A 27,804-nucleotide genomic window follows, 5' to 3' on the forward strand; every position below is an offset into this window, starting at 1 on the left:
AAGTTAGCAGCCTCTAGCTTAGCCACAGTTGACTAATTACATTATTTCTAACTAAATACAATTAAAAATTTAGCAGCTGTTGTATTGGACAGCACATTTCCATCATCAGAAAAAAATTCTATTGCACAATTCTGGTCTAGAAGGCAAATCCTTATTGCAATTATGAATGATATGGAGTAGAAATTGCTGGTGAATATTTCATTTGAGGTGAATATATTTAATTATGGCCTGACCAGCATCCATTCTCCCTCCTTCTGGAAACAGCATCCCAATATTTCTGGGGGAGTGGATAGGAACAACATAATACCAAGTGTCAGCCCGTGTGTTTGGGAGAAGCAGACTCCAGGAGTGGGCATATGGCTCCAATCAGACCAATCACAGCGTTGCTTCCCTTATCTAGCCATTACAACTGACTCAGGAATTGACCTCATAGCCAATGAGGTTCCATTCTGGGACTTGTTGAGCCTGGGACACTTCTGGGAAAAGAAATTATTCTTATTGAGGTTGCCAAAAGGATTTAGGATATATATTTCAAGCTGCTGATAGTCGTCTTCTCAGAGACATTTCTTGGTAGTCTCGTGCATCCACATGTGCCTGAAGCTGTGCTATCTTTGAACTCTCCACTACATGAACACTGTTTTGTTAACCTTGTTAGCTTGAGTTTTTGTCACTGGTGACACAAAAGTCCTAACGTATCATTCAGGAATCCAAAATTATCTGAACAGGTAGATAATTGGGCTCAAAACTCAACAAGATATATGTAGAGCTTGACCTCAATGTTAAAAATCAACTGTGTGTCCAGGAAGACTTTTGGGGTACTGGTAATGTTCTGTTTCATGATCTGAATGCTGATTAGTTACATGGGTATGCTCAGCACATGAAAATACAACCAGTTTTACCCTTTTCTGTCTGATGATTATGCTTCAACAAACAGTTTTTTGTTTTTTTGTTTTGTTTTGTTTTTTGTTTTAAATCAGGATGGGGAAAATGTAGCTTCATTAATGGGAAATTGACTTGGGGGTTTTGTTTTCTTATAAATTCAATATGAGTCAACAGCAGCTACCCAAAAAGCTAATGGAAACTTAAGTCATACTAAGAGGCAAAACCAACCAGAACGAGGAAAGTGACAGTTCCATTCACTCTAGAGTGAGCCAGATCAGACTTTGGGAAGAACGTAGACAGAGTAGAGCCTGTTCACAAATCTCAAAGCCACATGTCATAAAAGAATATGAAAAGGAACAGAAGTAGTTAGCCTGGAGAGAAGGGGAGAGACGATAGAATCTGGATAGGACTCAGATCTCCAGGCTCACTGAAACACTGGATGATCAGACAACCTTATCATCTGCAAATAATGTTCTTTTCTAAATAGAAACCCCGAAGATAACTCACTGAAAAACTGAGACTAAGGTGAATTCAGTAAATTCGCTTGGTATAACGTTAATGTACAAAACCCAAAACCCTCCTTTTAAGACGTTAAACAGGACTTATATGAAAACAACAACAACAACAAAAACAAACAAAAAACCCTACAGCTTTCCTAAAGGACAAGAAAGAATACATGTTTAACAGAGACTTGTGCCATTTGCCTGCTTAGAAAAACTCAGTATGATAAATGTATCACTTTGGTCCAAATTAATTATTTTAATTTTTAAAAAACTTTTAAGTTCAGGGGTACAAGTGCAGGTGTGTTACATAGGTAAACTTGTGTCATGGGAGTTTGTTGTACAGATTACTTCATCCCCCAGGTATTAAGCCTAGTACCCATTAGTTATTTTTCCTGATCTCCTCCCTCCTCTCACAATCCACCCTCCAATAGGGACCCAGTGTATGTTGTTCCCTTCCATGTGTCCATGTGTTTTCATCATTTAGCTCCCACTTATAATTGAGAACATGCTGTATTTGGTTTTCTGTCCTTGTGTTAGTTTGCTAAGGACAATGGCCTCCAGCTCCATCCATGTCCCTGCAAAGCTTTGGAGAAATCTATTTTTGAGGTTTGGAGGGAAAACTTGACCAAACAGTCCTAAATATTATGTGAACAGCTGAAAATAACCAGGAACATTTTGAAAAAGAAGAGTAATCTGAGGAAAAACTTGTTTTATCACATATTAAGCCACAATGTAAACCTACAAGGATGAAAGCGGTATGTAACTGGTACCAAAATAGGTTGCTGGAACAGAATAGACAGGTTGAAGAGTTACCCTTCATTACAGATGAGGCTCTAGAGTACAAGGGTGGCCTCACAAACTCGTAGGGAAGGAAAGGATGTTGGGACAATTGATGATGCTTTGGACACAAAATATAGACAGATTTTCATTTAGTACTCTATACTAAAATGAAGTCCAGAAATACTACCTATTTATTTAAATAAGGCCAAAAAACCCTAGAAGAAAACATAGGTTTAATAGACATCACTAGATGAGGAAACATTTTAGTGCAAGAGCCCATAAAGTATTTCCGTAAAGGGCCAGAAAGTAAATATTTTAATCTTTGCAGGCTACATGGTCGCTGTTACAACTCAACTCTGCCATTGTAATGTGAAAGCAGCCACAGATAATATGTAAATGAATGGGCATGGCTGTGTTCCAATAAAACTTTATTTACAAAAACAGAGAGTGGGAATATTTGGACTTCAGGCCATAGTTTTCTGGTCCCTGCTTTAGAGGGATAAAAACAAAAAATAAAATGATTTTAAAAAAAGAAATCAAGTATCATTAGGTTTGACAATATAAAAAATGAGAACTCCAAGGCATAAAAATTATTATAAACAAAACGTTAAAGCAAACACATACACACACTGCAGAAAATATAAGAACCATACATGACAACAAAGAGTTGGCGTCTCTCCCTCCAATGTCATTCTCCCGCTATCTCGCATTCTCCCTGTCTCCTCTCACACACACAAACATAAACGTACACAATCATTGAAACCAATAAGAAGCACACTAGTAGAAAAAATGGACAAATAGTCCGGGTGCAGTGGCTCATGCCTGTAATCCCAGCACTTTGGGAGGCCGAGGCAGGCAGATTACCTGAGGTCAGGAGTTTGAGACCAGCCTGGCCAACATGGTGAAACCCCATCTCTACTAAAAATACAAAAATTACCTGGGTGTGGTGGTGGGTACCTGTAATCTTAGCTACTCGGGAGGCTGAGACAGGAGAATCGCTTGAATCCGGGAGGCGGAGGTTGCAGTGAGCCAAGATTGTGCCACTGCACTCCAGCCTGGGGACAGAGTGAGACCCCATCTCAAAACAACAACAAAAAAAAGACAAACAAACTAGACAACTCAAAGAAGGAGAGAGATGACCAGTAAGCTTATGAATAGATATTCAACCTTAACTGTCTCGATTTTATGCAAATTAAGACAACAGGACTATTTTCCATATATCAAATATATCAGCAAAGGTGTGTTTTCAATGTCATCATCCAGCATTGATGTGGCAGGTAGTGATGAGGTGGGGAGACAGTAGGGATGGATACACACAGCTGATACAACCTCTCTGGTAGTCAAATGAGTGGTTTATATCGAGACCTCAAAGCCAATGAACATCTAGGAATCTATCTAGTAAATAATCAAAGCTGTGGCCAAATATTTTTTATTTTTATTTTATTTATTTAGTTTTTTGGAGACAGGGTCTCAATCTGTTACCTGGGCTGGAGTGCAGTGGCACAATCACAGCTTACTGCAACCTTGACCTCCTGGGCTCAAGAGTTCCTCCCACCTCCACCCAGCAAGTTGCTAAGACCACAGGTACACGTCACTACACCTGGATAATTTTTTAAATTTTGTGTAGATATAGGTTCTCACTATGTTGCCTAGGCTGGTCTTGGACTCCTGGGCTCAAGTGATCCTCCCGCCTTGGCCTCTCAAAGTGCTAGGATTTACAGGCATGAGCCACTGCGCCCGGCCAACCAAATACTTTTATACATTGATATTCACCACGGCATAATTTATAGTAGCAAAAATTGGGAATGGCCTCAACATGCAATAATAAGGGAGTAGTTGCATAAATTATGGAACATCCATGACAGGATATATGAGGTCATCATTAGAAATCTCTTTTTCCAAAGAGTATATAAAGATAAGACAAAATATTCAACCCCTCAACAGCATTTGACTGAGCTGACAGTCCTTTCTTCCAGGCTTCTGAGAAGCCACACTATTCCTCGTTTTCTTTCTACCTTCTGAGTAGATGATTCTGGTCTCCTTTGTTCTCTTCTTCTTGGGTCAACATGCAGCTATTGAGGTGTCCCAGAGCTTTCTCTAGTGATCCCTTCTCTGTGATCCCTTCTCTGCTCCAACTACGCTTGCTTCCTAGATGACCTCCTACAGTCCTGTATTTTTGAAAATACTGCACTTGTATCATGCTGATGACTTCCCAAGTATTATAACCATCCCTGATATCTCCCCTGAGCTCCAGACTCACATATTCATCTGCCTCTTCAAGATCTCCATGTGGATGTTAAAAGGACGTGTCAACTTGGACAGACCTATAGAACTCAATTCTCTCCAAATCCCCTCCTCCCTCCTACTCCGATCTTCCCAGTCTCAAAATGTGGCACTGTCATCCACCTAGGTGTTCAAGCCAAAAACCCAAAAGTCATCACTGAGTGCCTCCTCCATCACTTGATACAGAAGCCCTGTGGGCTCCACCTCCTGATTTCTGCATCGCCCAGTGACCACCATAGGCTCTCACCTACGCTACTGTGAGGGCTTCTCACGAGCCTCCCTGCTCCCCTCATGGCCCTGTGAAAATAGATTCCTACAGCCCGTTGTGCACTCAGCAACCAGGAAAATCCATCCCTAATTCAAAATCTATGTCTCATCATATGATTCCCCTTTCAAAACCACCAGTGGCTTTTCATCGAAATCAAATGTACAGTTCCTACTCTAGTCTTCTAAGGTCAGTATGCTCTCCCCCAACCACCTCCTCCCCCTACTCTTCCACCTCCCATCTTTCTCCTGTCTTCAAACACGCCAACCCTGTTCCCATCACACATCCTTTGTACATTTCCTCCAGACTCCTCCACATTCAGGTCTGAGCCCAAATCACCTCCTCAGACAGGCTCTCCCTGATACCACAGCCCTAGCAGATGACTAATTTTGCTGAATTCACAAGTGAATGTTAGGGTAAAAGTTGTTTTTACTTTTATATTTTTATTTATTTGTTTATTTATTTTTTAGGGACAGAGTCTTCCTCTGTCACTTAGGCTGGAGTGTAGTGGCACCATCACAGCTCATTGCAGTCTTGAACTCCTGGGCTCAAGCCATCCTCCCACCTCAGCCTCCCAAAGCTCTGGGATTACAGGCATGAGCCACCACATTTGGCCCTAAAAGTTGTTTTTTAAATGTGCACAAACTCACTCCTTGTTTGTGTGTAGATCAGAAGGGTTGAAGACAGCTGGGCTCACTCTCCGCCCCATCTGTCCCTCCAGATCTTCCCCTCTCCGTGCCTGAGGAAGCCAGTTGACTTGCACTGCATCAAAGGCTTCCTTGCATTCCGCTTTCTGGTTAGGTTTGTCACCGAAAGCACCAGAATGGCAGGGGCATGGAGTGGCAGCCACCGCTCCTTTAGGCAGCCCTCTCTGTAAGGTACCTTCCTTAGGTTCCAGTAGGTTCCATTTCCTTGTCTCCTTCAGGCCCAGGGAGTGGGGTGGGGTGGGTAAGATCTCCCAACTTTTGCTATCCCAGGTTATTGCCCCATTCCTTGTTGACCCGCATAAACCGGTGGTTCTGAAAGTGGTCCCTAGACTCTTTCAGGGTATTAAAAGATCAAAACAATTTTCATAGTAACACTAAGAAATTACTTGCATTTTCCACTGTGTTGACATTTGCACTGATGTTGTAAAAGCAATGGTAGGTAAAACTACTGTTGTTTTAACAGATTAACTTAGTGGCACCAAGCTGTACTAGCAATCACCATCTTCATTGTTTTGTATGTGCAATCAAAAGAAAAAAAATCAATACCAGTTTCCCTCAAAAATATCCTTGATAAAGCAGTAAAATGTATTAAGTTTATGAAACCTTAATCCTTAAGTACATGTCCTTTTAATATTCCATGTGACAAAATGGGAAGTTCAGCAAAAGAATAATCATTGTCTCCAGCTGCATTACTTGAGCCATTTTTTAAGCTGTGTGCTAAGCTAGCCTCTTCTCTCATGGAGCACTAGTTTTACTTAAAGGATGTCTAGTTCTAGATCCCTGAGGAATCGCCACACTGACTTCCACAATGGTTGAACTAGTTTACAGTCCCACCAACAGTGTAAAAGTGTTCCTATTTCTCCACGTCCTCTCCAGCACCTGTTGTTTCCTGACTTTTTAATGATGGCCATTCTAACTGGTGTAAGATGGTATCTCACTGTGGCTTTGATTTGCATTTCTCTGATGGCCAGTGATGATGAGCATTTTTTCATGTGTTTTTTTGCTGCATAAATGTCTTCTTTTGAGAAGTGTCTGTTCATGTCCTTCGCCCACTTTTTGATACCATTTGGCCCAGCCATCCCATTACTGGGTATATACCCAAAGGACTATAAATCATGCTGCTATAAAGACACATGCACACGTATGTTTATTGCGGCACTATTCACAATAGCAAAGAGTTGGAACCAACCCAAATGTCCAACAACAATAGACTGGATTAAGAAAATGTGGCACATATACACCATGGAATACTATGCAGCCATAAAAAATGATGAGTTCATGTCCTTTGTAGGGACATGGATGAAACTGGAAAACATCATTCTCAGTAAACTATCACAAGGACAAAAAACCAAACACCGCATGTTTCACTCATAGGTGGAATTGAACAATGAGAACTCATGGACACAGGAAGGGGAACATCACACTCCAGGGGCTGTTGTGGGGTGGGGGCAGGGGGGAGGGACAGCATTAGGAGATATACCTAATGCTAAATGACGAGTTAATGGGCGCAGCAAACCAACATGGCACATGGATACATATGTAACAAACCCGCACATTGTGTACATGTACCCTAAAACCTAAATTATAATTTTTAAAAAAAGGATGTCTTTCAAACAATGGTTATTCAGACTTGAGCATTTAACAGGCAGTGTTTTTTTCCTAAAAAGGGCAAATGGATCTCCTCACAACTGACAGCATTTGTTACCAATGATAGAATTTGAACTTTTAAGCAAAAATCCAAATTTTAGAAAACTTTTATAGCTACCACGAACTTACAGTTTCCCAGTACTTGAATAATTGTATGGCAAGATTGGTATTGAAACTATACATTTTCTTATATTGTATAAAGCAATGTGTCAACATTTGGAAGCTCTGTATAACTCAGTGAACCAATATTTTCTAACAGATCCAATATATGACATTAAAAAAAAAAGCACACATGGGTAAAAGAACCATTCAAAATGCAAGACAGACCAATGGATTTTGATGCAAATTGATATGGCTTCAGATTCCGCACTGCAACTAACCTTTAAGAAACTACTACTTGTTGAGTTTAGATGTAGTATCAAAGAATATCCACAATATCTGAAAAAGCAATTAAAATATTTCCTCCCTTTTCCAACTACATAAGATTTTCTTTATTTACTTCAACCAAAATAACATATCACAACAGATTGAAGGCAGAAGCAGATAAGATACTCCAACTGTCTTCCATTAAGCCAGATCTTAAAAAGATTTGCAAAAATACAAAACAAGGCTACTCTCCTCATTGCTTTTTTTTTGAAAAATATAATTTTTCATAAAAATATTTATGTTAACATGTGGTGGTTTTAAAACATGTCCACAAATTCTCTCTTCAAAAGATGAAGCTTAATTCCCCACCCCTTGAGTGTGGGCTGGACCTAGTGAGTCATTTCTCATGAATAGAAGATGGTAGAAGTGATGGTACATGATTTCCAACACGAGGTCATAAAGGCGTTGTGGATTCCTCTATCTCTCGGATCACTCACTCTGAAAAAAGCCACGTGTCATGCTGAGAGAACACTCGAGCTGTCCTATAGAGAGGGTTACATGGCAGGGAACTGAGGCCTCCTGCCAAGAGCCATGCCAGTGAGCCATCTTGGAAGTGGATTCTCCAGCCCCAGGTAAATCCTGAAGTGACTGCAACCTTATGAGATACCCTGAACTAGAACCGCCCAGTTGAACTGCTCTGGATCCCTGAGCCACAGAAATTGTGTGAGGCAGTAAATGTTTATTGTTTCAAGCTGCAAATTTTGAGCTCATCTGCTATGCAGAAGCAGATAGTCAACAGATAATGTGTTTATCATTCTGACTTAATGAATGAATAAATATTTAATACCTCCGTTTAAATTTCGAATACAGTAAATATGGGTAGATAGAACCCAATTAAACCAAAGCTTTTAGAAGTTCTCAGGTTTTAAGAATAGAAAGGGCCTCTGAGACCAAAAAGTTTGAGGACCACTTCCCTAGACCCTTTACAAATTGCCCCTTTATCAAACTTTCCACAAATCACCCCATATAAAATCACCATTTGTTTCCTCCCAGGATGCTTCCTGACACAACAATACCAAAATATTGTCAATGGTTGTTGCTGTTCAGGGGGAATATGGGTGATTTTATCTTCTTCTTAATGCTTCTTTTTTTCTGTACTTCTAAAAGTTTCTATAACAATAACAGGTTTTTTTTTTAATAATTAGAAGAAAAGAAACTTCCCTTTTCAAAATCACCAAAAGTGAAAGTCTGAGCTAGTTCCTGTAGATGAGCCAATGGTTTAAGACCGGGGCGGCAGGGCCCAGGCGTCCAGCACTGTGCCTGGGGGTGGGGGAGGGGGTTGCAGGTGGCAGGGATGACTGAGCACCCCACCCACCTGACCCCAGTCAGAACAGCTCCTTCCTTTGTTTTACATATTGGGTTTCTGCATAATATCTCATTTAAAGAAAAGTTTCCACTGCTTAAAAAAGAGTTTGAAAATCTTTACAGTGAGAAAAATCATTAAATTTAATAAGAGTTAAATTTAGAGTACAGAAGAATCACTCAAACATTTTTTGAATGAGAATTTCCATAAAGAAAACCCTACACATTCTGAGAGAAAAACAGAAGTCTCTAACAACTTAACATACATTCGATGGTTTCAAGGGAGGCTGGGCTATTGTGGCCCTAGAAAGAAGTTATATCTGGGGCTAAAGAGTTTATCTTGGGGCCCCCAAATCAAAGGGCCCAAGATGCCAGCAGAAACACCAGGATGCCTAAGGCCAAAACAAACACAGATCAGAACAGCAACTGAGGGTTCTCTAGTTTTCTAGTGAAAACAAAAGCAGGAAGTACAGGACTGCCTGGTGGTTAAATACACGGGCTTCGGAGAAACTGATCTGGGTTTGAATCCTGGGATTGAGTCTGACACTTAAAACCTGAGACCTTGGCAGGTGACTTAGTCTCTCTGAGCTTCAAATTTCTCATCTGTAAAATGGGGGAGGAGAATTCACACAGTGAAGCCATTTTCCAAGACAGTACAGCAGTTTCTTAAAAAGTTAAACATAATTTACCATATTACCCAACAATTCTATTCCTAGGTGACGACCCAAGAGAAATGAAAATATATATCCACACAAAGGCTTGTACCCAAATTTGCTTACCAGCATTCTTCATCCTACCCCAAAATAGAAAAAATCCAAATGTTCACCTATTGGTGAATGGATAAACAAAAGGTGGCATATCTATACAATGGAATACTACAGGGCAATGAAAAGGAATGAAGCCCTGATATATGATGTCACACCAAGGATGAACCTTGAAAGCAGTATTCTGAATGAAAGAAACCAATCACAAAGATCATATACTGTCTGATTCCACGTAAATAATATGTCCAGAAAAGGCAAATCTATACAGACAGAAAGTAGATTATAGTTGCCTGGGTCTGGGAACCGGGAGTCACTGAAAATGGGCATGATGCTTCTTTTTGGGATGACGAGAATGCTTTCTGTTTGTTTTTGAGATGGGGTCTTGCTCTGTCACCCAGGCTAGAGTGCAGTGGTTCAATCATGGCTCACTGCAGCTTTAACCTCCCAGATTCAAGCGATCCTCCTGCCTAAGCCTTCCAAGTAGCTGGGACCACTGGCAAGTGCCACCACGCCTGGCTTTTTTTTTTTTTTTTTTTCAGTACAGACAGGCTCTCCAGGCCAGTCTAGAACTCCTGGGCATAAGCGATCCTCTACCTTGGCCTCCCAAAGTGCTGGGATAACAGGTGTGAGCCACCCCATCCAGCGATGGCAATGTTTTACGACTGGATTGTGGCTGATGGATGCACGATTCTGTAAATTTACTGAAAATCATTGAATAGTACACTTAAAGTGGGCAAATTTTATAATATGCAAACTGAACCCCAAGCTATTTTTTTAAAATGGGGTTTGACTCTCTAACCTCAGAGAGTTGCTGTGAAGATTAACTGAGATAACACACATAAGGCAAGCTGCCTGGTACAAAGTACCTGATAAATAATAACAATGATGACAATCAGAATATGTTGTAATAATAGATTACGTAAATGTCGAATAATAGTGTAGAATAACAACAATTTATATCACTTATATAGCTCTTACCATACCACTTCAACATTTATCAACTAAATTTAATCCCCCCAACAACTTTACGAAGCAGGTACATCATCATCCTCATTTTTACCGATGGAGAGATGGAGGCACTGAGAAGTAAAGTAACTTTCCCAAGGATGCACAGCTAGTAAACGGTACAGCTGGGATTTGAATCCTGGAGGACAAACTGCAGGGTCTGTGCTCCTAGCCATGACACTACACTGTCTCTCAGTAAACATCAGCTACGTAGTGAGTTGCTACTTTAACCAGTGAAGGGGCGGGAGTGCAGAAAAGGCTCACAGATGGCTCCCCAGAGGTCACGCCAGACTCAAAGCTGAGGGTTACAGGAGTTAGTCACAGGAAGAGTGTCCCAGAGAGAGGGAATTGCATATACACAGGTGTGGAGGTAAGATAATGCAGCGAATATGGGAGGATCTCGGTGGAGCTGGCATTGCCTGGGGCAGAGGGTGATGGCAGTGAGAGCACTGAGCATGGGGCTCAGGCAGGTCCAAGGACAAGGACACTAGCCTAAAGGCAATATGGGACCAGAGGATGAAACTCAGTGAGTTCCCAGCCTGCCTTTCTCTGGAAACAACTCACATTCCCTAGGCAGGTGGGGGAGGTTGACTCAGAGGCTGCTGTGAGCTCAGGGGAGCGGGGGAGCTGCCACCCCATGCTCCCACGCCACTGTGAGCTAACACCCCGGCAGCCTCCCAAACACCAGCTCCACCAGCAAGAAGCAGCCATTCCCAGCCTGCTGGAAGCAGCAGGCTCTGTAGTGCTGTCAGGAAGCTGAGCATAGCCCAGTGAGGTCAAGGGCTGACTGATGGCAGCCTCACACCCCTCATCCAAACCCAGGCACCTGTGGACCCCAAAACCAATCCCAGAGCCTGCCACAGAGCACAGTGTTCTGGCCCCTTCCCCTCACTTGGCTGCTCCATAGAGACAGCAGTACCAGCCCATGGGGTCTAGCACTTTTCTCATTCAAATTTAATACCTTCAGATCCATCTCCTTCGTTTCACCACATCTCTCCTCGATAAACATTTGCACATGGAAATAAAACATTCACTGTGGCAAAAGCAAAGCTACTGGAAAAATCTGCATCAGTAAGGAGCTAGTTCAAAAATTCTGGTAATCCATACTATGGAATACTACACAGCAGATAAAAATAATGGCACAGATCTGTACTGTACATGTTCTGGCATGAAAACGTCTCTAAGATATACCATTGGATGGGAAAAAAAAGAAAATTGCAGAATAATGTATCCAGGATACCATCACTTATGTAAAAACTTTTTAAAAAAGAAACCTGGCTCTATATTTCTCTTAAGTCCACAAATGCATAGGCAAATGAAAAAAATACCTGGAAAAGAAACATCAAACTAACAACAGTAGTGATGGATGGACAAAAAAAAGCAAAGGAGGCGAGGAAGGAGAGAGGGAGGAAGGGAGGGACAGAAAGGAGTCTTTACTTTGTACACTTCTATGTTGATTGATTTTTACAAGAAGAATGTATTTGTGCATGTTTAGGTTCTGAAAAACATTAAAGTCTGTAAAAAACAAAACAAAATAAAGTGTGTCATCACCATGCTGGTACAGGTCTCAGGGTAACCTTTCAAAGAACTGTCACAGCCAGGACCTTGTCTAAGTCTTGCCATACCCTCTTGAGGGCAAGCTTTCAAAACCTGATTTTACAGATTAAAAAACTGAATGTGGTGGCTCACGCCTGTAATCCCAGCACTTTGGGAGGCCGAGGTGGGCGGATCACTTTGAGGTCAGGAGTTTGAGACCAGCCTGGCCAACATGGCGAAACCCCAACTCTACTAAAAATACAAAAATTAGCTGGGTGTGGTGGTGCGTGCCTGTAGTCTCAGCTACTCGAGAGGCTGAGGCAGGAGAATCGCTTGAACCTGGGAGGCAGAGGTTGCCATGAGCCGAGATTGCACCACTGCACTCCAGCCTGGGCGACAGAGCGAGACTTCATCTCAAAAACAAAACAAAACAAAACAAAAAAACTGGACCCACAGAGGTGAAACAAGCTGCTCAAAGTCACAGGCAGGGCTGAGGGGCACTGATCCCTCCACTCCCAGCCCAGTGCTCCTTCTAACCAGGAAACAAGACATCAGCAAGCGGTAGGGGCTGGGCAGGGGGCTGGGAGGATGGTCTGAAGCCTGCAGCCCATGCACAGAGCCCCTCAGGGAGGGGCAATGGGACTTTGTCAGGGAAGAAGGCAGTCAATAACGAGGGGTGAGAGAAGAGCTGATGAACTTCCGCCCCCAACAAAAATTAGACATCATGACAAGCCACCCACTGCGTGGGGATGGGGCTGCTGCGTCACTCGGCAAACTGCATGTGGGAAGGAGCCTCGGGGCCATGTCCCCAAGCCCGAGATTCCACCTCTTTTCTCACCGGGGCTGCTCACCCCGGGCTCTCAGCGGAGCAACTCCCAGCAGAGTGGTTCCAGGGATGCCTCTAGGCTCATTTCCTAGAGCCCTCTGCAGCCAGGTGGAAGTGGAATTACACTTCTCAGAGGGTTCTAGAACCTGAAGAGCAAGGTGACTAAAACCCAGCACCCTCTTGGGCCAGAAGTGCCACACCTCTCTGCTCTTTCATTGGCTGGAAGGTGTGTGCAGGGACCCAGGAAGCATGGCTAGGCCTCTCCAGGGACAGCCAGGAAGGCTTATTATACAGGGATGGGCCAGAGGTGCCAAGGGGAACAGGGAGGTGCACAGACCTTGGCTCACAATGAGCAGGCGAGACCGCCTCTGAACAAGCCCAGGGAAGGGGGCTGTGGTTAAATCATGGATCCTCCATTCATTCTGACAACGGGAAGCAAACCTATAAGGCCATGAGGGCAGTGACAAGAGTTGGATGCCGGTGGTTCTGATCCCGCTCTGCCACCTTGGTCAAGGTTCTGAACCTCTCTGAGTTTCAGTTCCCCCATCTGTAAAATGGGTGTTATCATACATGGCTCTTAAAGCACTGTACACAGTACAGATCATGATATCTAGCTCATGAGACACAAAAATAATATAATTAAATTAAATATGACCAGTACAAGGTATCCATAAAATCTGGAAACATAGGCCAGGCGCAGTGACTCATGCCTGTAATCCCAGCATTTTGGGAGGCCAGGGCAGGTGAATCACCTGAGGTCAAGAGTTCAAGACCAGGTTGGCCAACATGGCGAAATCCCATCTCTACTAAAAATTTAAAAAAATAGCCAGGGCATGGAGGTGTACACCTGTAATCCCAGCTACTTGGGAGGCTAAGGCAGAAGAATTGCTGGAACCTGGGAGGCAGAGTTTGCAGTGAGCCAAGATCACACCACTGCATTCTGCCCAGCCTGGGCAACAGAGCGAGACTCCATCTCAAAAAAAAAAAAAAAAAGAAAAGAAAAAAATCTGGAAACATAGATTATATGAATGTGTATACAAGTTTGTTTACATTTATTTACTTATTCACTTTACAGAGTGAAAATGTCCTAGACAGCATTGTCTATATCTGTTTTCAGACTTCATGGACATCCTCTGATAATGTAAATAAAATATACTAATATAATAAAATAAAACAGTAATAATCACTTCCTCAGCATAAGGGACCATGTTTAGGAACTTCACAGGGATTTTCTAACTTAATGTTCACAGCAAGCCCTTAAAGTGGATTTTCTTATTAGCCCCATTTTACAGAGGTGTAAACGAAGTATAGAGAGTGGAAGAGACTTGTCTACTTGTCAAGCTCACGTAGGGAACTGAGAAAGTCAGTTTTAGATTCAGGCAGTCTCACTTCAGAGTCCATCCCTCTACACCATTTATGACTGCAGCAAAGGCTACATACACGGAATACACGGAACAGCATTCAGAGGGTGCCAGGCATGGGGTCTGGCACAGAGGAGAGCTTTATGAAATGCAAGATCCTGCGAGTATTGAGCTTTTGGTGGGGAGAAACCAGATCCAACTTGTTCACCACTATATCTAGGAAAGTAATGCAAAAGAAGTTGTCTGTAAATATTTGTGGTTGTCTGTAAATATTTGTGGGAGGGAAAGAAAGTTATTATGGTATTCCTTAGCCAAAGGCTGGAATCCTTGTTCCCAAAAAAATACAGCTGGGCAAGGTGGCCTGCCTATAATCCTAGCTACTTGGGAGGCTGAGGCATGAGGATCCCTTTAAGCTGGGAGTTTGAGACCAGCCTGGGCAACACGGTAAGACCCTATGTCTAAATAAATAAATAAATAAAAACAAATGAATGAAGATGTTTAAACAAAAAGTCTAGGCCTGGCGCTGCGGCTCATGCATGTAATCCCAGCACTTTGGGAGACCAATGGTGGGCAGATCACTTGAGCTCAGGAATTCGAGCCAGCCAGGGCAACAAAATGAGACCCCCATCTCTACAAATTTTTTTTGTTTTAATTAGCTGGGTATGGTGGCAGTACACCTGTGATCCCAGCTACTAGGGAAGCTGAGGTGGAAGGATCACTTGAGCCTGGTGACAGAGGTTGCAGCGAGCCGAGATCGCGCCACTATACTCCAGCCTGGGAGACAGAGCGAGACCCTGTCTTAGGAAAAAAAAAGAAGTCTAAGATAAATTCGAAGTTCCTAGGAACGTCCACTTCCTAAGAGGAATGGGGCTGCTGGAACTTGGAAGTGGGTCTGCAGACCTGCCTTGCCCACACGTCTACTGCACAGAACGTGGATTCCAAACCCTGATCAGAGGCCAAGACAGCTGCGTGGCCGCCAAGGCACAGAGGGGCCTACCTTCCTCGGCGTCGTTCCTCAGCGAGGCCTCCAGCAGGGCCACGCTGGCCTCGAAAGACACTTTCTTGCGGCGGCCGCCCGTGCTGCGCTTCCGCTCATGCTTTCGCTTGCGGTGCTGCAAGTCCTGCTCGTACTGTGCCCATTTCTTCAGCTGCTGGGCCCGGCGCTTCTGGGCGGCCCGCAGCCGCTCCAGCGTGGGCACCTTCTCCAGCAGCTGCAGCTCTGTCAGCAGGTCCACGTGGCTGGCCATGGCCACCGCCCTCCCCAACGCCCTGGCTGGGGGCTAGCACGGTGCACCGGGGGCCAGGGCAGCGCGGGGCCTCTGGTGGGGCTGGGGCCTCATGGTGTGGCCTGTGGCAGGGAGGGAGACACAGATGAACACATGTGTCAGACTCCACAACTCAGATCTGATCGTTCCCCAACGCCCCGTGTTCAAAACGCTTTTGAGGTTTTCCATCCATTGCTCCTCGAGAGAAGTGCAAATCCTTACAGTGGCCCTGTAAGTATCAGCAAGGTCTGGCTGTGCTGTCTAATGCAGCAGCCAGTAGCCACCTGTGGCTATTTAAATTTAAATTAATTAGAATAAAGTAAAATAATTTAATTCCTTGGTTGCACTATCCACATTTCAAGTGCACAATCGCCACATGCTTCGTACTGGACAATGCAAATAAAGAATATTTCCATCACTGCAGAGAGCTCTATTAGATAGCTTGGTTGTCTGCTTCTCTAGCCACAGCCATTTAACAGGAACCATGCCATTTTAGTTTTCTTGTATAGAGTCACCCTACTTTAAGGATTTGGGTATCTGGGTGCTGGAACCAGAAGGGGTGCAGGGAGGGTCAGGACATGATGGGGGTTGCAGACCCCCAAAAATCTGGAGACTATACAAACGTCCAAGCCCTCAGAATTATGAATATCTGACACTTCTGCTCAAGCCTCTTTTGTTCTGATCACTATGGGATGCAAGTTGTTCTGGAGATGGGACGGACAGGACCAGAAAGAGAACAGAAGAAACAATATACTATTGCAGTGTTTCTCAAAGTGTGGTCTGGGAACCCCATAGGGAATCCCTGAAACCATTTCAAGAAGTCCATAGGTCAAAACTATTTTCACAACTATACTAAGATATTACTAACCTTTTCCACTCATTATCTTATGAGTATACAGTGGTTCCCAAAGCTATATGGAAAGTGATATTGCAGCAGACTAAATGCAGAAGTAGATACAAGAATCCAGCTGCTAAGCTCAACATAAAGAATTTTGCAAAATTTTTAAACATCACTTTTCTTGCTAAATTTTTTTTGTTTTGAAAAATAGCTATTTTTCATCAAAATGTTATATATTATATGTTATGCTTTTATAGCAGTCTAATAAAAATGTTACAGATTATTATATTGTTATAATATATCATGGGTTTATGGTTTTATTTTAAAGGAATTAATGCCATTCTTAAAAATTTCTCAATATTCATTTATATTATGATAAATATTGACAGATATAATCCACATAAACAAAAGCGCTTTGGGATGCTCAATTTAAGGAACTAAAGAAATCCTAAGACAAAAAAGTTTGAAAACTGCTGAACTACTGGGACATAGAAAATCTCAAAGTTTCTCTCTTTGAATGACCTTTTAAAAAAATTACATCTCTTGCTCTCATGAGTCTCAAATAACATGAGGTCAACAAAATTTCAGAGTCTAAAGCCAGCTGGTCTTCAGCACAGACTCTATGAACTTTCAGACACAGAGGGAAAGGGTCTTAGGACAATCACTTGATCCTCTAAGCTTGTTCCTCCACCTACAAAGTGTCCTATCCACCTCCCAGAAGTTACAGGTGCAAGGAATAAAAAGAGCTGGGGCTGGATGCACTGGCTCAAAGCCTGCAATCTCAATATTTTGGGAGTCCAGGGTGGGAAGATAGCTTGAGGCCAGGAGTTCCAGACCAGCCTGGGGAACATAGCGAGACCCTTATCTCTACAAAAAAATAAAAATAATTTTTTTAAAAAGAGCTGGCCCAAAACGTTAAGACACTTAAGCAATGAGACACAAGCTTGGAGGAGGAATGGTAGGGAGATGTAAATGCAGCATGTCTGTGAACCAGCAGGCAAGGCTGGTTTGGGGTTGTTGGGTAACAGGAAAGAATGGCAGGAGTCTACATCTGTGTGATGTGGCCCACTGTCTCAAAGAGTATTGGGTTAGCCCCTGGTTGGTTTCAGGAAGCGTTGTTAATCTCCTGGGTTGCCCGCATCACCCACCCCTCCAAAAGCCCTTTCTACGGAAGCTGAAGAGCAGGGTTCAGGCTAAATCCTCAGGTGCTCAGGTTGGGTCAGATCCAGGTCATTCTTCATGTCTCTCCCAGCTCAGAGACCAGAGAGTAAACAGGCAGAATGGGGAAGGGGTTGGCTTGGCAATGCCCAAAGGGCAAAAGTTCCAGGGTCTGAGTGGGTGTGACCTCCAGCATAAATAAGCCAATGGCAAGGCTCAACGGGAGACAAGGTAGCTGGTTTTGGTTGCCTTTTGTTTGTTTTGTTTTGATTTCTGTTTTGAATACACTTGCAATGCACTTTCAAGTAATTAAACTTTTTATTTTAGATCATTGTAGATTCACAGGGAGCGTAACAAATAGTACAGAGAGAACCTGTGTACATTTCACCCAGTTTATCCCAGTGGTAGCATCTTGAAAACTACTATACAATATCACAGCCAGAAACCTGACAGTGATACAACCCACCAATCTTATGCCAATTTCCCTAGTTTTACATATACTTATTTGGATGTGTTTTGTTTTTTGCAATTGTATCGATGTATCTACCACCTCAGTTCATAACCACACCTATCTCCTCTAAGCTCCCCCTCCAACCCACTCCTGTCCCTGCCTTGGCAATTACTAATCTGTTCACCATCTCTAGAATTTTGTCATTTCAAATGATGTTATATAAATAGAATCAGATAGCAGGTAACCTTTGAGGATTGGCTTTTTTCACCCAGCGTCATTCCTTTGAGATTCATCTACATTGCTGCATGCATCAATAGTGCATTTCTTCTTGTTGCTGGGGAGTATTCCATTTTATGGATGGCCCAAATTTGTTTAACCATTTACCTATTGAGAAACATCTGCATTGTTTCCAGTTTAAGGCTGTTCCATTCATCTACAGATTGTGTAAACATAAGTTTTTGTTTCTCAGGAGCAAATACCCAAGAGTACAAGTGATAAGGCACATGGTAATTGCACGTTTACTTTTTTTTTTTTTTCGAGATCTCGCTCTGTCACCCAGACTGGAGTGCAATGGCGTGATCTCGGCTCACTGCAACGTCTGCCTCCCAAGTTCAAGCAATTCTCCCGCCTCAGCCTCCCAAGTAGCTGAGATTACAGGTACCCACCATCATGCCCAGCTAATTTTTGTATTTTTGTAGAGACGGAGTTGGCCAGGCTGGTCTCAAACCCCTGACCTCAGGTAATCTGCCCACCTCAGCCTCCCAAAGTGCTGGGATTACAGGCGTGAGCCCCCGAGACTGGCGCATGTTTACTTTTAAAAGAAAACTGCCCAACTGTTCTCCAGAATGGCTGTGCTGGTTTCATGCCCTCCAGCAATGTATGAGTGATCCAGTTCCCTGCCAGCATTTGGGATTGTCACTGCTTTCTATTTTAGCCACTTAGATAGATGTTTTGGTCACTTTTTTAGAAGGAAGGAGTTCAAAAGAGTTCAATTCACAACCACACAATATCATTATTATAGTCAGACCTCTCTGGGAGCTAGCAGACCACAAGTTTATTTCACTCCACCTCCTCGAGTGAGTAAACATTGAATGAAGTCCTGCTCTGTGACGAGCCCTGATTCAGAGATGGATGTGGACCAGCTCTGCCTTCTGTCTGTCAATTTATCTTATAAATCCATTTAATTATCCCAGTAACCTAATAAAATAGTCGTACTAGGTACTATCATGCCTATTTTCCAGATGAGGAAACTAAGGCACAGAGTGATTAAGTCATTTACCCAACAAACCACAGCTAGATAATGGAAGAGCCAGTCCACCCGGGGTTCTCAAGGAAGGCTTTCCAGAATACAGGACAACGGATTTGAATTTCAGTGCAGAAGTAAGATTTCACCAGTTGAAAGGAGCAGACACAAGCTGAGAGGGAGTTAGGCAGCGTTCAAAGGTATACAGAGTGGCTGACCACAATGGAGGGAACTCTGGAAACCAACATGCACAAACATGGCCCGAAGAGGACGTGGCTGCCCAGAGAAGTCTTGCTGGCAGTGATGAGCCACTTGTGGCTGTGGGCCAGGCCTAACCAGAAAGCCTCCTGTGATCCACATCGTGTTTGTTGGTTTGTTTGGTCGAAGTCCACACCATGTTTTAAAATATTTTAATTCACTTCTTACATTTACAACTTGGAGATTTTATATCCAACATCAGGGGTTCAGCTTTTCTTAGAACATCTTGGTATGGGGCCACAGTGGGCTCACACGGCATCACCATCAACTGGTGTAGAGTCGGGCTGTCCCCTTTAGATAGGGCACATACCCTTCCCATTACCATAGTCCCCAATGCTCCCCATTACTCCCGCCTGACTGCCCTCACTAACTGACATCACTTGCCAGCTCCAATGTCATTTGAGTTTGCAAGCTCTGTCTTAGGCAGAATGAGACAGCAGTTTCCAAATAACCAGAGCTCCAATCTGCACAAGAAAGGAAAGAGAGCCTGTGAGTCTCCCCAACACATAGCAGGGTGAACACAGCAGCTAGGCGGCCCCAAGACAGGGCACTAGCCTGGGTGCTGGGGCAGCCCACGGCAGCCAGGCTCCAATGGGCTGCAGACTGGCCTCCTCATGAGACCTGGGCTCACCTGTCCACACTTCCAGAGAAAGCCCCGGAGGGTGATGGGAACACAGCCCAAATGCCAGGACCTGGGAGAGCAATGGTTATCATCAACACTTAAAGGGGATCCCCAAGGAAGACCTCATTTGGAGGGACAAGGAAGTACAAGGAAGCAGTTGTGTGAACCCCAAGAACAGATGCCGGCCTCCAGAGCTGTCCAACAAGCAATTTGACAAAGATGCTTGTGGTCAATGGCTGTCTCAGGAGGTGGCAAGTTCCTCATCACTCACTGGAGGATAAAATTTCCACCCGTGTCAGATTGGCGTAAGTATTCTGTGAGATGTCTCTCAGCCCTAAGATCCTGTACACAGTTACTCATTTCTTCATTATTATGACTGATCACCTCTGAGTGGAAGGTACCAAACACATGCTAAAAGTAAAGATAAGAGTAATGGTACCAATCACTTACGCTGTTACAGCACTTTATCCCTTTCAAAGAACTTCCCCAGCCATCATCTCAGCCAAGTGCTTCCCTAAGTGTGGAAGGAGAATCCATTCCAAGGAAATTTTCAAAAGTACAGGAACAAGTCTTGACATAGCATGGACCCACAGAGAGAGCAGGGTATATACGCTTTTCACTTCTCTTTTAATCTTTCAGACTTTCTCCAGAGAAAATGTCAGTCCGATGCTAACAGACCCTTAACATCTTTATAACTATGCCAATCCTCCTTGTAAACAAAGAGAAAGCAGGCCTCAGCTCCTGGCCTGGGCAAGCCACTGTATCTAGGATAGAATGTAATAACATTGTTTTGTTTCCTGTGGATTTGTTTTCACAGTTACTGTTTGTTTATGGTTGTGATATAAAATTTCCTTTTTAAACAAATCTATTTCAGTTGGAAATAGCAAGTTGATAGTAAAGAAAAATTTAATGACAATGGCGTTTAGCGTTGGCAAAACTTATAAGTGACTGACATTTGGGAAACCCGTCTTGCCATTGATCCTCGTGGCAATAATCTTACAAGAGAAGCACTCATATAAACTCATCATTTTGTTTGACAAATATTTAGGGGGCATCTACCACATGCCAAGCCTGTGCTCAGGGCTAGAGAGGCAGCAGGGTAAAGGCAGACACAGTTCCTGTGCAATGGATGGATGGCACAGACACATGGGAGTGGGTGACGCGCTCCAAGGATACAGAGGCTGAGCAGTAACTAAACCTGGGGCCTGACTCACAGCACAGTGCTCCCTCCATGGGCCCCAGGGTGGCAGGCCCCAGGCAGACAGAAGGAACCACTGCAGTGTCCTCCCTACTCCCAGCAAAGGAATTAAGGGCAGTTACCCAGCCCCCTGGAGAAAGGTGAGAACAATGTCTCCCAAGGGCCAGTAAAAGGGGCCAGAGGCACATTTTCTCTGATTTGGCCCTCCCCGCCAGCCCCTCCCACCTTGCCCCTCTGGGTTCCTTGGAGCTGGGGCTCGAGGACAGCTCCCTCTTGATTACTGGTTTTCAGGTGACCTAGTTTCCCCCAATAGACCCACACACCTCCTCCCACCCCCGTCTGAGAAAACCCTGCTTGGTCTAATTAAAGAACTGCCATGGTGCTGCAAACACAGCAGCAGGGTGGCCCCAAGACAGGGCACTGGCCTGGGTGCTGGGGCAGCCCACGGCAGCCATGGCTCCAGTGGGCTGCAGACTGGGCTCACCTATCCACACTTCCAGAAAAAGCCCTAGAGGGTGATGGGAACACAGCACAAACTGCCAGGATCTGGGAAAGCAATAGTTATCATCAAGACTTAAAGGGGATCCCCAAGGAAGACCTCATTTGGAGGAAAACCAGCTCCATGGAGACATAGCAAGCCCAGCATTGGAAAATCCAGATGGAACATCCTGCAGAGAATGGGATACATGGGCCCACAAGTCAACACAGTGTCCAGGACTGGCAAGATATCCATGGGAGGGATCTGTGGAGGCCAGGTCGGGTGAGGTCATCCAGGAAGTATGTGTGATATGAGAAGAGAAATCAGAAGCAAGGGGAAATAGGGCAGGGTACTTAATTTTTCTAACATCTGGGTGGATGAACCAAAATAGTTTGATTGTGGCCAGAAGGAAGTCTGAGGCCAAGGCACTTGACCCTTGGGGAAGCAGGAACAGGCCACTGAGGTGTGTTCACCTCTTCCCCCAGAGCCTTAACTCAGCCCCTGTTGTCTGACGAAGTCTGAACTTCATTCCTCTTGTTGACCCCAAAGGGAGAGACAGAGTCAGTGCATATCTGGGGAAGCAGAGACTCAGCTCCAGAGGGCTGACCCTTTAAGGGAAAGGCAAGAAAGTATGGCAGGGTACACCCCCGCCTTCCCACAACACACTTCTTTGAATAATAGCATCACCCAAAGTATGGCAGGCGAGTGGGCAGGATGTACTACAGAACTCCTCATACTCCCCACCTTCAAAAAAGAAAGAAGACTATTACAAGAGTGTTATTTGGGGGAATAAATATACCTCTGGGAAAACTACAGAGGCACTGGTTTGGTGGTGATCTGTGTATTCCCACACTATTACTCAGTGCTGGGTCCTGATGGGCCAGAGCCTGTCAGCAGCGGCCTGAGCCCAGCCGCAGTGAGTGGCTGGGGCTAGGCATGTGTCCTGAGTTGGCCCAATCAGAAGCTCTCTCTTTTCACAAGCTGTGAACTGGAAGCACAACACACAGTTGCTCCTGGAAGCCATCTTGCCGCCATCCCTGCAGGAAGCTGGCTTTTGGATGAAGCCAGTGCTTGGCGGTCACCAGAGGGAAACAGGGTCCTTTAACTAAGGGGTCTCAGGACTTCACCAGAGGGAAACAGGGTCCTTTAACTAAGGGGTCTCAGGACTCCTCTTCCCCTTACAACGGTTATTTCTTGGCTTTTCAGGCCTAAGGTGAGGCCCAGCTTTGAGGAAGGGTAGGAAGGTCAAAGCCAGGTTTCCCTGCCCACTCAGCTGGGAGAAGGGGGCCCAGGCTTTGTGACTGCTTAATTCTGGGGGAGCAGTTCGTTGACACATTTTTGGACTCGAGCCTAGTGCCTCGAGAAAAACAACACGAAGGAAGGTGAATTCAAATTTAAGAGATTTTAAAATATGAGTCAGAAAGTGTTTCAAAGTTCACACTGTTAAAAGGAAATGTGAAGATTTGTTTTCATGTTCTTCAGCTATTCTTCTCTACACAATATTGGCAGTAGCCTGGAGGAAGGCGATGGGTCCTTTCTCCTTGTGTTTCCTGTACCATTGAGCACGAGGGAAAGAAGAAAACAAAACAAACAGTGCTGGCTTTCCTACTCCTGGGATCTCACTCGGGACCTACTTTCTCTCCTAAAGGATGTACACCCCCACCCTCCCACAACACATTTCTTTGAATAATAGCATCCTTTTTTTTTCCAGCATAAAGATGCTTTAACTCATGAGCAAAGAGGCTTCTGGGGCCCTTGGAGCTCCAAATACCTGAATTAGAAATCACTCCCCTAATCTCATTCCCATGGGATTTTTGTGGACTGACTGTCTTACTCCTGCTAGGATGAACCTTCTAGACTTTGGGCATTGTCATCATAGACAGATCTCCTGGTTTTAAATCAGTCGTGAAACTCAGATCCCCACAGGTCGGCTCCGTAACTCCAATTCTCCCAGCTGTGCTCCTTCATTCAGATCTCTGACTTGTCACTGTCCCATGAAGCCCATTGACCATAACCCCATTTAGCAGGACTTTGTGGGTACTGGGGAGGCTGAAGGTAGAGGAGGCAGGATTCAAAAACCACACATTCAACAAGAACAAAGAGTGATGAGACAACTCATGCATCTTGAGCTTTCCCAGGAAAAGAATCATGTCATCATGTCCAGCAGTGGAACAATAACAGACCTGCTGACCTCTGTCTGAGCTGGCTGGGCCATATTGGGAGCAGAGGACCAGGTGTTAACAAAAGGCAACAAGAAAGGATCGGCTTTGTTCCAGGCCTCTGGAGGGCAGAGTGAGGCTCAGGCATGGTAATATGAAGAAGTGGGATTCACAGCCTGGGCAACATAGCAAGACCCCGTCTCTACACAAATAAATTAAAATTAGCCAGGTGTGGTGGTGTGTGCCTCTAGTCCCAGCTACTTGGGAGGCTGAGGTGGGAGGATCACTTGAGCCCAGGGGTTGGAGGCTGCAGTGAGCTATGATGACACCACTCCATTCCAGCCTGGGTGACAGAACAAGACCCTGTCTCTAAAAAATAAAAATAAAAAATAAAAATAAATCATTTAAAAAATAAATACATGAGTAATTTTTTAAAAAGAACAACTAGGATCAGTCTGGCATGAGGATAAACTGTCTAACAGTGATAATTCAACAAAGTCCAGCCATGGCATGATGCTGGAGTCCCCACTACCAGGAATTCCATGGCCTTTAGAGGTCTATGGTGGGTGGTAGATGGGACTGGCCCCGTGAAGGCCCATGAGCCCCAATCCTGGCCTGCAGGGGATGGCATCGTATTGGGACTAAGCACTCTATCATGCATATCTGCACCCAGCATTTGGTAACCACCAGGCTACACAACTTGCAAGGCCCATTTTAAGCAGATACTGATTGATGATTTGGATTGGTTCTGCCTGTCAGGGTGAAGCTGCTCTCTCAGGCTCAGCTCCAAGAAAACTTCAAAGGAGGCCACAGCTCAAACAGGTAAAGGAATACCCATGAACACACCTGTCTTCCATGCTGAGCTTCCCCGCAAGAACTTGAACCCGGGGAAGCCCACACACTTGTGGGTAAGTACAGCAGTGTGGTGAAGGCCATAGGGGACAGGAACAAGGGTGCCAAGGACAGGGGCACACACAAAGCTGACATGATGTCTACAAATGCATTAGTCAGTCACAGTCACAATGCTAAACCAAACAGCCTGTCTTCTGAAGAAGCTTATGTAATAGCTAAGCTTGGGGAAATGGGAGTCAAATTACAAACAGTTTCTCCAGGCTTGAGGGAGTGTGGTCCACCCCCTCCCTTCACAGGGAGATAAAAACTCCCTTTGCAGCTGGGGGGATCATTTTCCAAAGGAGGCTACCTGTGGCTACGGAACACACTCCTGGGTTACACAGTTATTAAATTGGGGATGGCCCTTCACATCGGGTAGGCTGGGGGTGGCCTCTAATCCCTGCCTTTCTCTCCCAGCACGACACTCATGACCAAACTTTCCTCTCTTGTGCCACCACTTAGGTTGGTGGTGGCTACTTGGTGCACTGTGAGGAGACGGATTACGAAGCCATGTGTGATAACAGGGAAAATGTATGTTGTGATCAATTAGCAAAGCCTGCCACGGCTGAAGAGGTGGGAAGTGGCTGCATGCACACTGAGTACGCAATTCTGTTCTATATCATGCTGCCTAAGAGCTTGGCATCCAATAGTTGCCTTTGTGTCCACGGATTAAAATCCTTGGCTGGGCATGGTAGTTTATGCCTGTAATCCCAGCACTTTGGGAGGCCAAGGATCTAGAAAGTTTCAGATATGAGTGGAAAGGCCCCTCAAATCCCAGAATATCATCCAAACAACAGCAACAACTCACCGTGGCATCCATGCTAGATAAGCATCAAGAAAATCTCAGGTTCACGTAGGAATTTTTCCAATAACCACCCTAGGGGACAAAGGAAGAACTGTACTCCACCCTGTTAAGGTGACTAGATCCAGACTCTAGGAACTCAAGCAAAGGAGGGCAGCCCCTGTTTTACTCCATCTGGACGTTGGCAACTACTTGTTCTATTACAAATTGGTCTATCTGGTTTGTTAACCAAAATGTCCCCTTATCTCCCTGATCACTAATACAATGGATTTTCTGATATCTTCTTGCATTTTACCAGGAAGATCTTCTAAAGTACTTGCGGCTGTTTTACAGTTTTTTTCTAGTTCCTACTTCCCCCTCCCAAGGCTGGCCCTGCAATGTGGGGAGACAGCATGCTGTTGGTAATTGGATAGGGTCCATTCAGGAATGGAAAAGGACCAAGGCACTGTTGCTACTGACACCCTTCCTCACCCAGGTCTGGGGATCACTGTCTTGTCCATTCCAAGCATCTTGGGCTCCACACCATTACCAGCATAAGAGAGGAAGGGGAACATAATTTGCTGCCTTATAAGACCACTCTCTCCATTTCAGAAACCTCAAATATCCCTAACAAGCTATCTCCTCTCCTTTAGCCAGGGATATTCTTAGCCAGTTAGGAAGTAGTTGGGATGGAATTTTTTTTTGGATACAGAGTCTCGCTCTGCTGCCCAGGCTGGAGTGTGTTAGTATGATCTTGGCTCACTACAACCTCCGCCTCCTGGGTTCAAGTGATTCTCCTGCTTCAGGCCTCCCAGCTAATTTTTGTATTTGTAGCAGAGACAGGGTTTCACCATGTTGGCCAGGCTGGTCTTGAACTCCTGACTTCCAGTGATTCCATCCATCTTTGCCTCCCAAAGTGCTGGGATTACAGGCGTGAGCCACCATGCCTAGCCTGGGATGGGAATTTTTAAAAACTTTTCATATAGTTTGTTCACTGAAGCTCAGAGAATAATTCCAAGGAAACAGGGACGATTAAAAGCATAGAATTGAACTTGAAGGAAAAAGTCCTACCCTGGGGGACAAAAGAATGAGAAGAGGAAGACAGAGGGCAACACAGAGAGCAGATTCCAATTAAGTGCATAGCCAGTGTGGGATGGAACTGACATTTGAACCCAGGTCTGCCTAACTCCAAAGCCTACACCCATAAAAAGCAGAAGGAGAAGAAGGAACTGGGAAAATCTCTAAAGGAACCATAAGTGCTTTAACAGATCTTTCTCATGAATTTCAAGAAGATTTCAGAAAATCCACAGTATTCATGATCAGGGAGATGGAGACATTTTGGCCAAAAAACCAGAGAGACCAACTGGTAATAGAACAAATACTTGCTGAAGTCAGTATAGAGTAAAACATATGCTTAATGAAACTAAAGGCTAATATTGCAGAACCGATAAACTGGATACATGAAATGAACCTAGGAACAAAGAATGCCAGGTAATCATGGCAGCTTCTGTATCCAGCACACCTTCCACCTGCCAAGTTCTTTGCATGTAACATTTCTGGGAATCACTGCACCAACTCTGCAATGTAGGTATTGCTCCCATTTCAGAGAGGAGAAAACTGGGACTCAGAGAGGTTAGGGAACTCGTAACTAGGGCTGATGTTCCAGTTGTGTGTGGTTGGCATCTCTTCTGATTAGTCTGGCATCTGTTTTGATTGGTCAGTCTCTATGCTATTAGTTAAGTATTTTTAATATCCCCTCTCCTTAAAAATAAAAAAAAAATGTCAGACAGGAAAGATAAGCCACGGAGGCATGACCATAAGAGGAGTCCTTGAAGGAAAATAAATGAAGTCTATGCAGAGTAAGGATAACTGATTAAAGTAATAACTTCCCTTACTGTTGGAGCTGTCATCACTTTTGGAGGCTTGGGTAGGAAATATATCTCATCCTAAATTTCATAAAATCTGCCTTCCAAACCCCTATAGGCTTACCCCCCTATGGGTGCTCCTTTTTTCAGTGAGCATTTTTGTGTGTTTTTGGGGTTTGTTTTGTTCTTTTTTTTTTTTTTGAGACAAAGTCTCTGTCACCCAGGCTGGAGTGCAGTGGCACTATCTCGGCTCACTGCAACCTCAGCCTCCCAGGTTCAAGCGATTCTCCTGCCTCACCCTCCTGAGTGG

At 44.3% G+C, this 27,804-nt stretch overlaps 1 protein-coding gene across 3 annotated transcripts in view; it reads right to left on the reverse strand.

The window, feature by feature from the left end:
- The window catches only part of PPP1R16B (protein phosphatase 1 regulatory subunit 16B), a 116,777-nt gene that overhangs the window by 71,005 nt on the left and 17,968 nt on the right, over nt 1–27,804 (reverse strand). For all 3 annotated transcript variants that reach the window (XM_055266712.2, XM_055266713.2, XM_055266711.2), the window contains exon 2: nt 15,285–15,635. In XM_055266712.2, coding sequence (XP_055122687.1) covers nt 15,285–15,534 — 250 coding nt within the window. In that variant the 5' untranslated portion in view covers nt 15,535–15,635. The remainder of the gene's footprint in view (nt 1–15,284; nt 15,636–27,804) is intronic.

The sequence above is a fragment of the Symphalangus syndactylus genome, chromosome 24 (assembly GCF_028878055.3).
Source record: "Symphalangus syndactylus isolate Jambi chromosome 24, NHGRI_mSymSyn1-v2.1_pri, whole genome shotgun sequence".
Taxonomy (NCBI): domain Eukaryota; kingdom Metazoa; phylum Chordata; class Mammalia; order Primates; family Hylobatidae; genus Symphalangus; species Symphalangus syndactylus.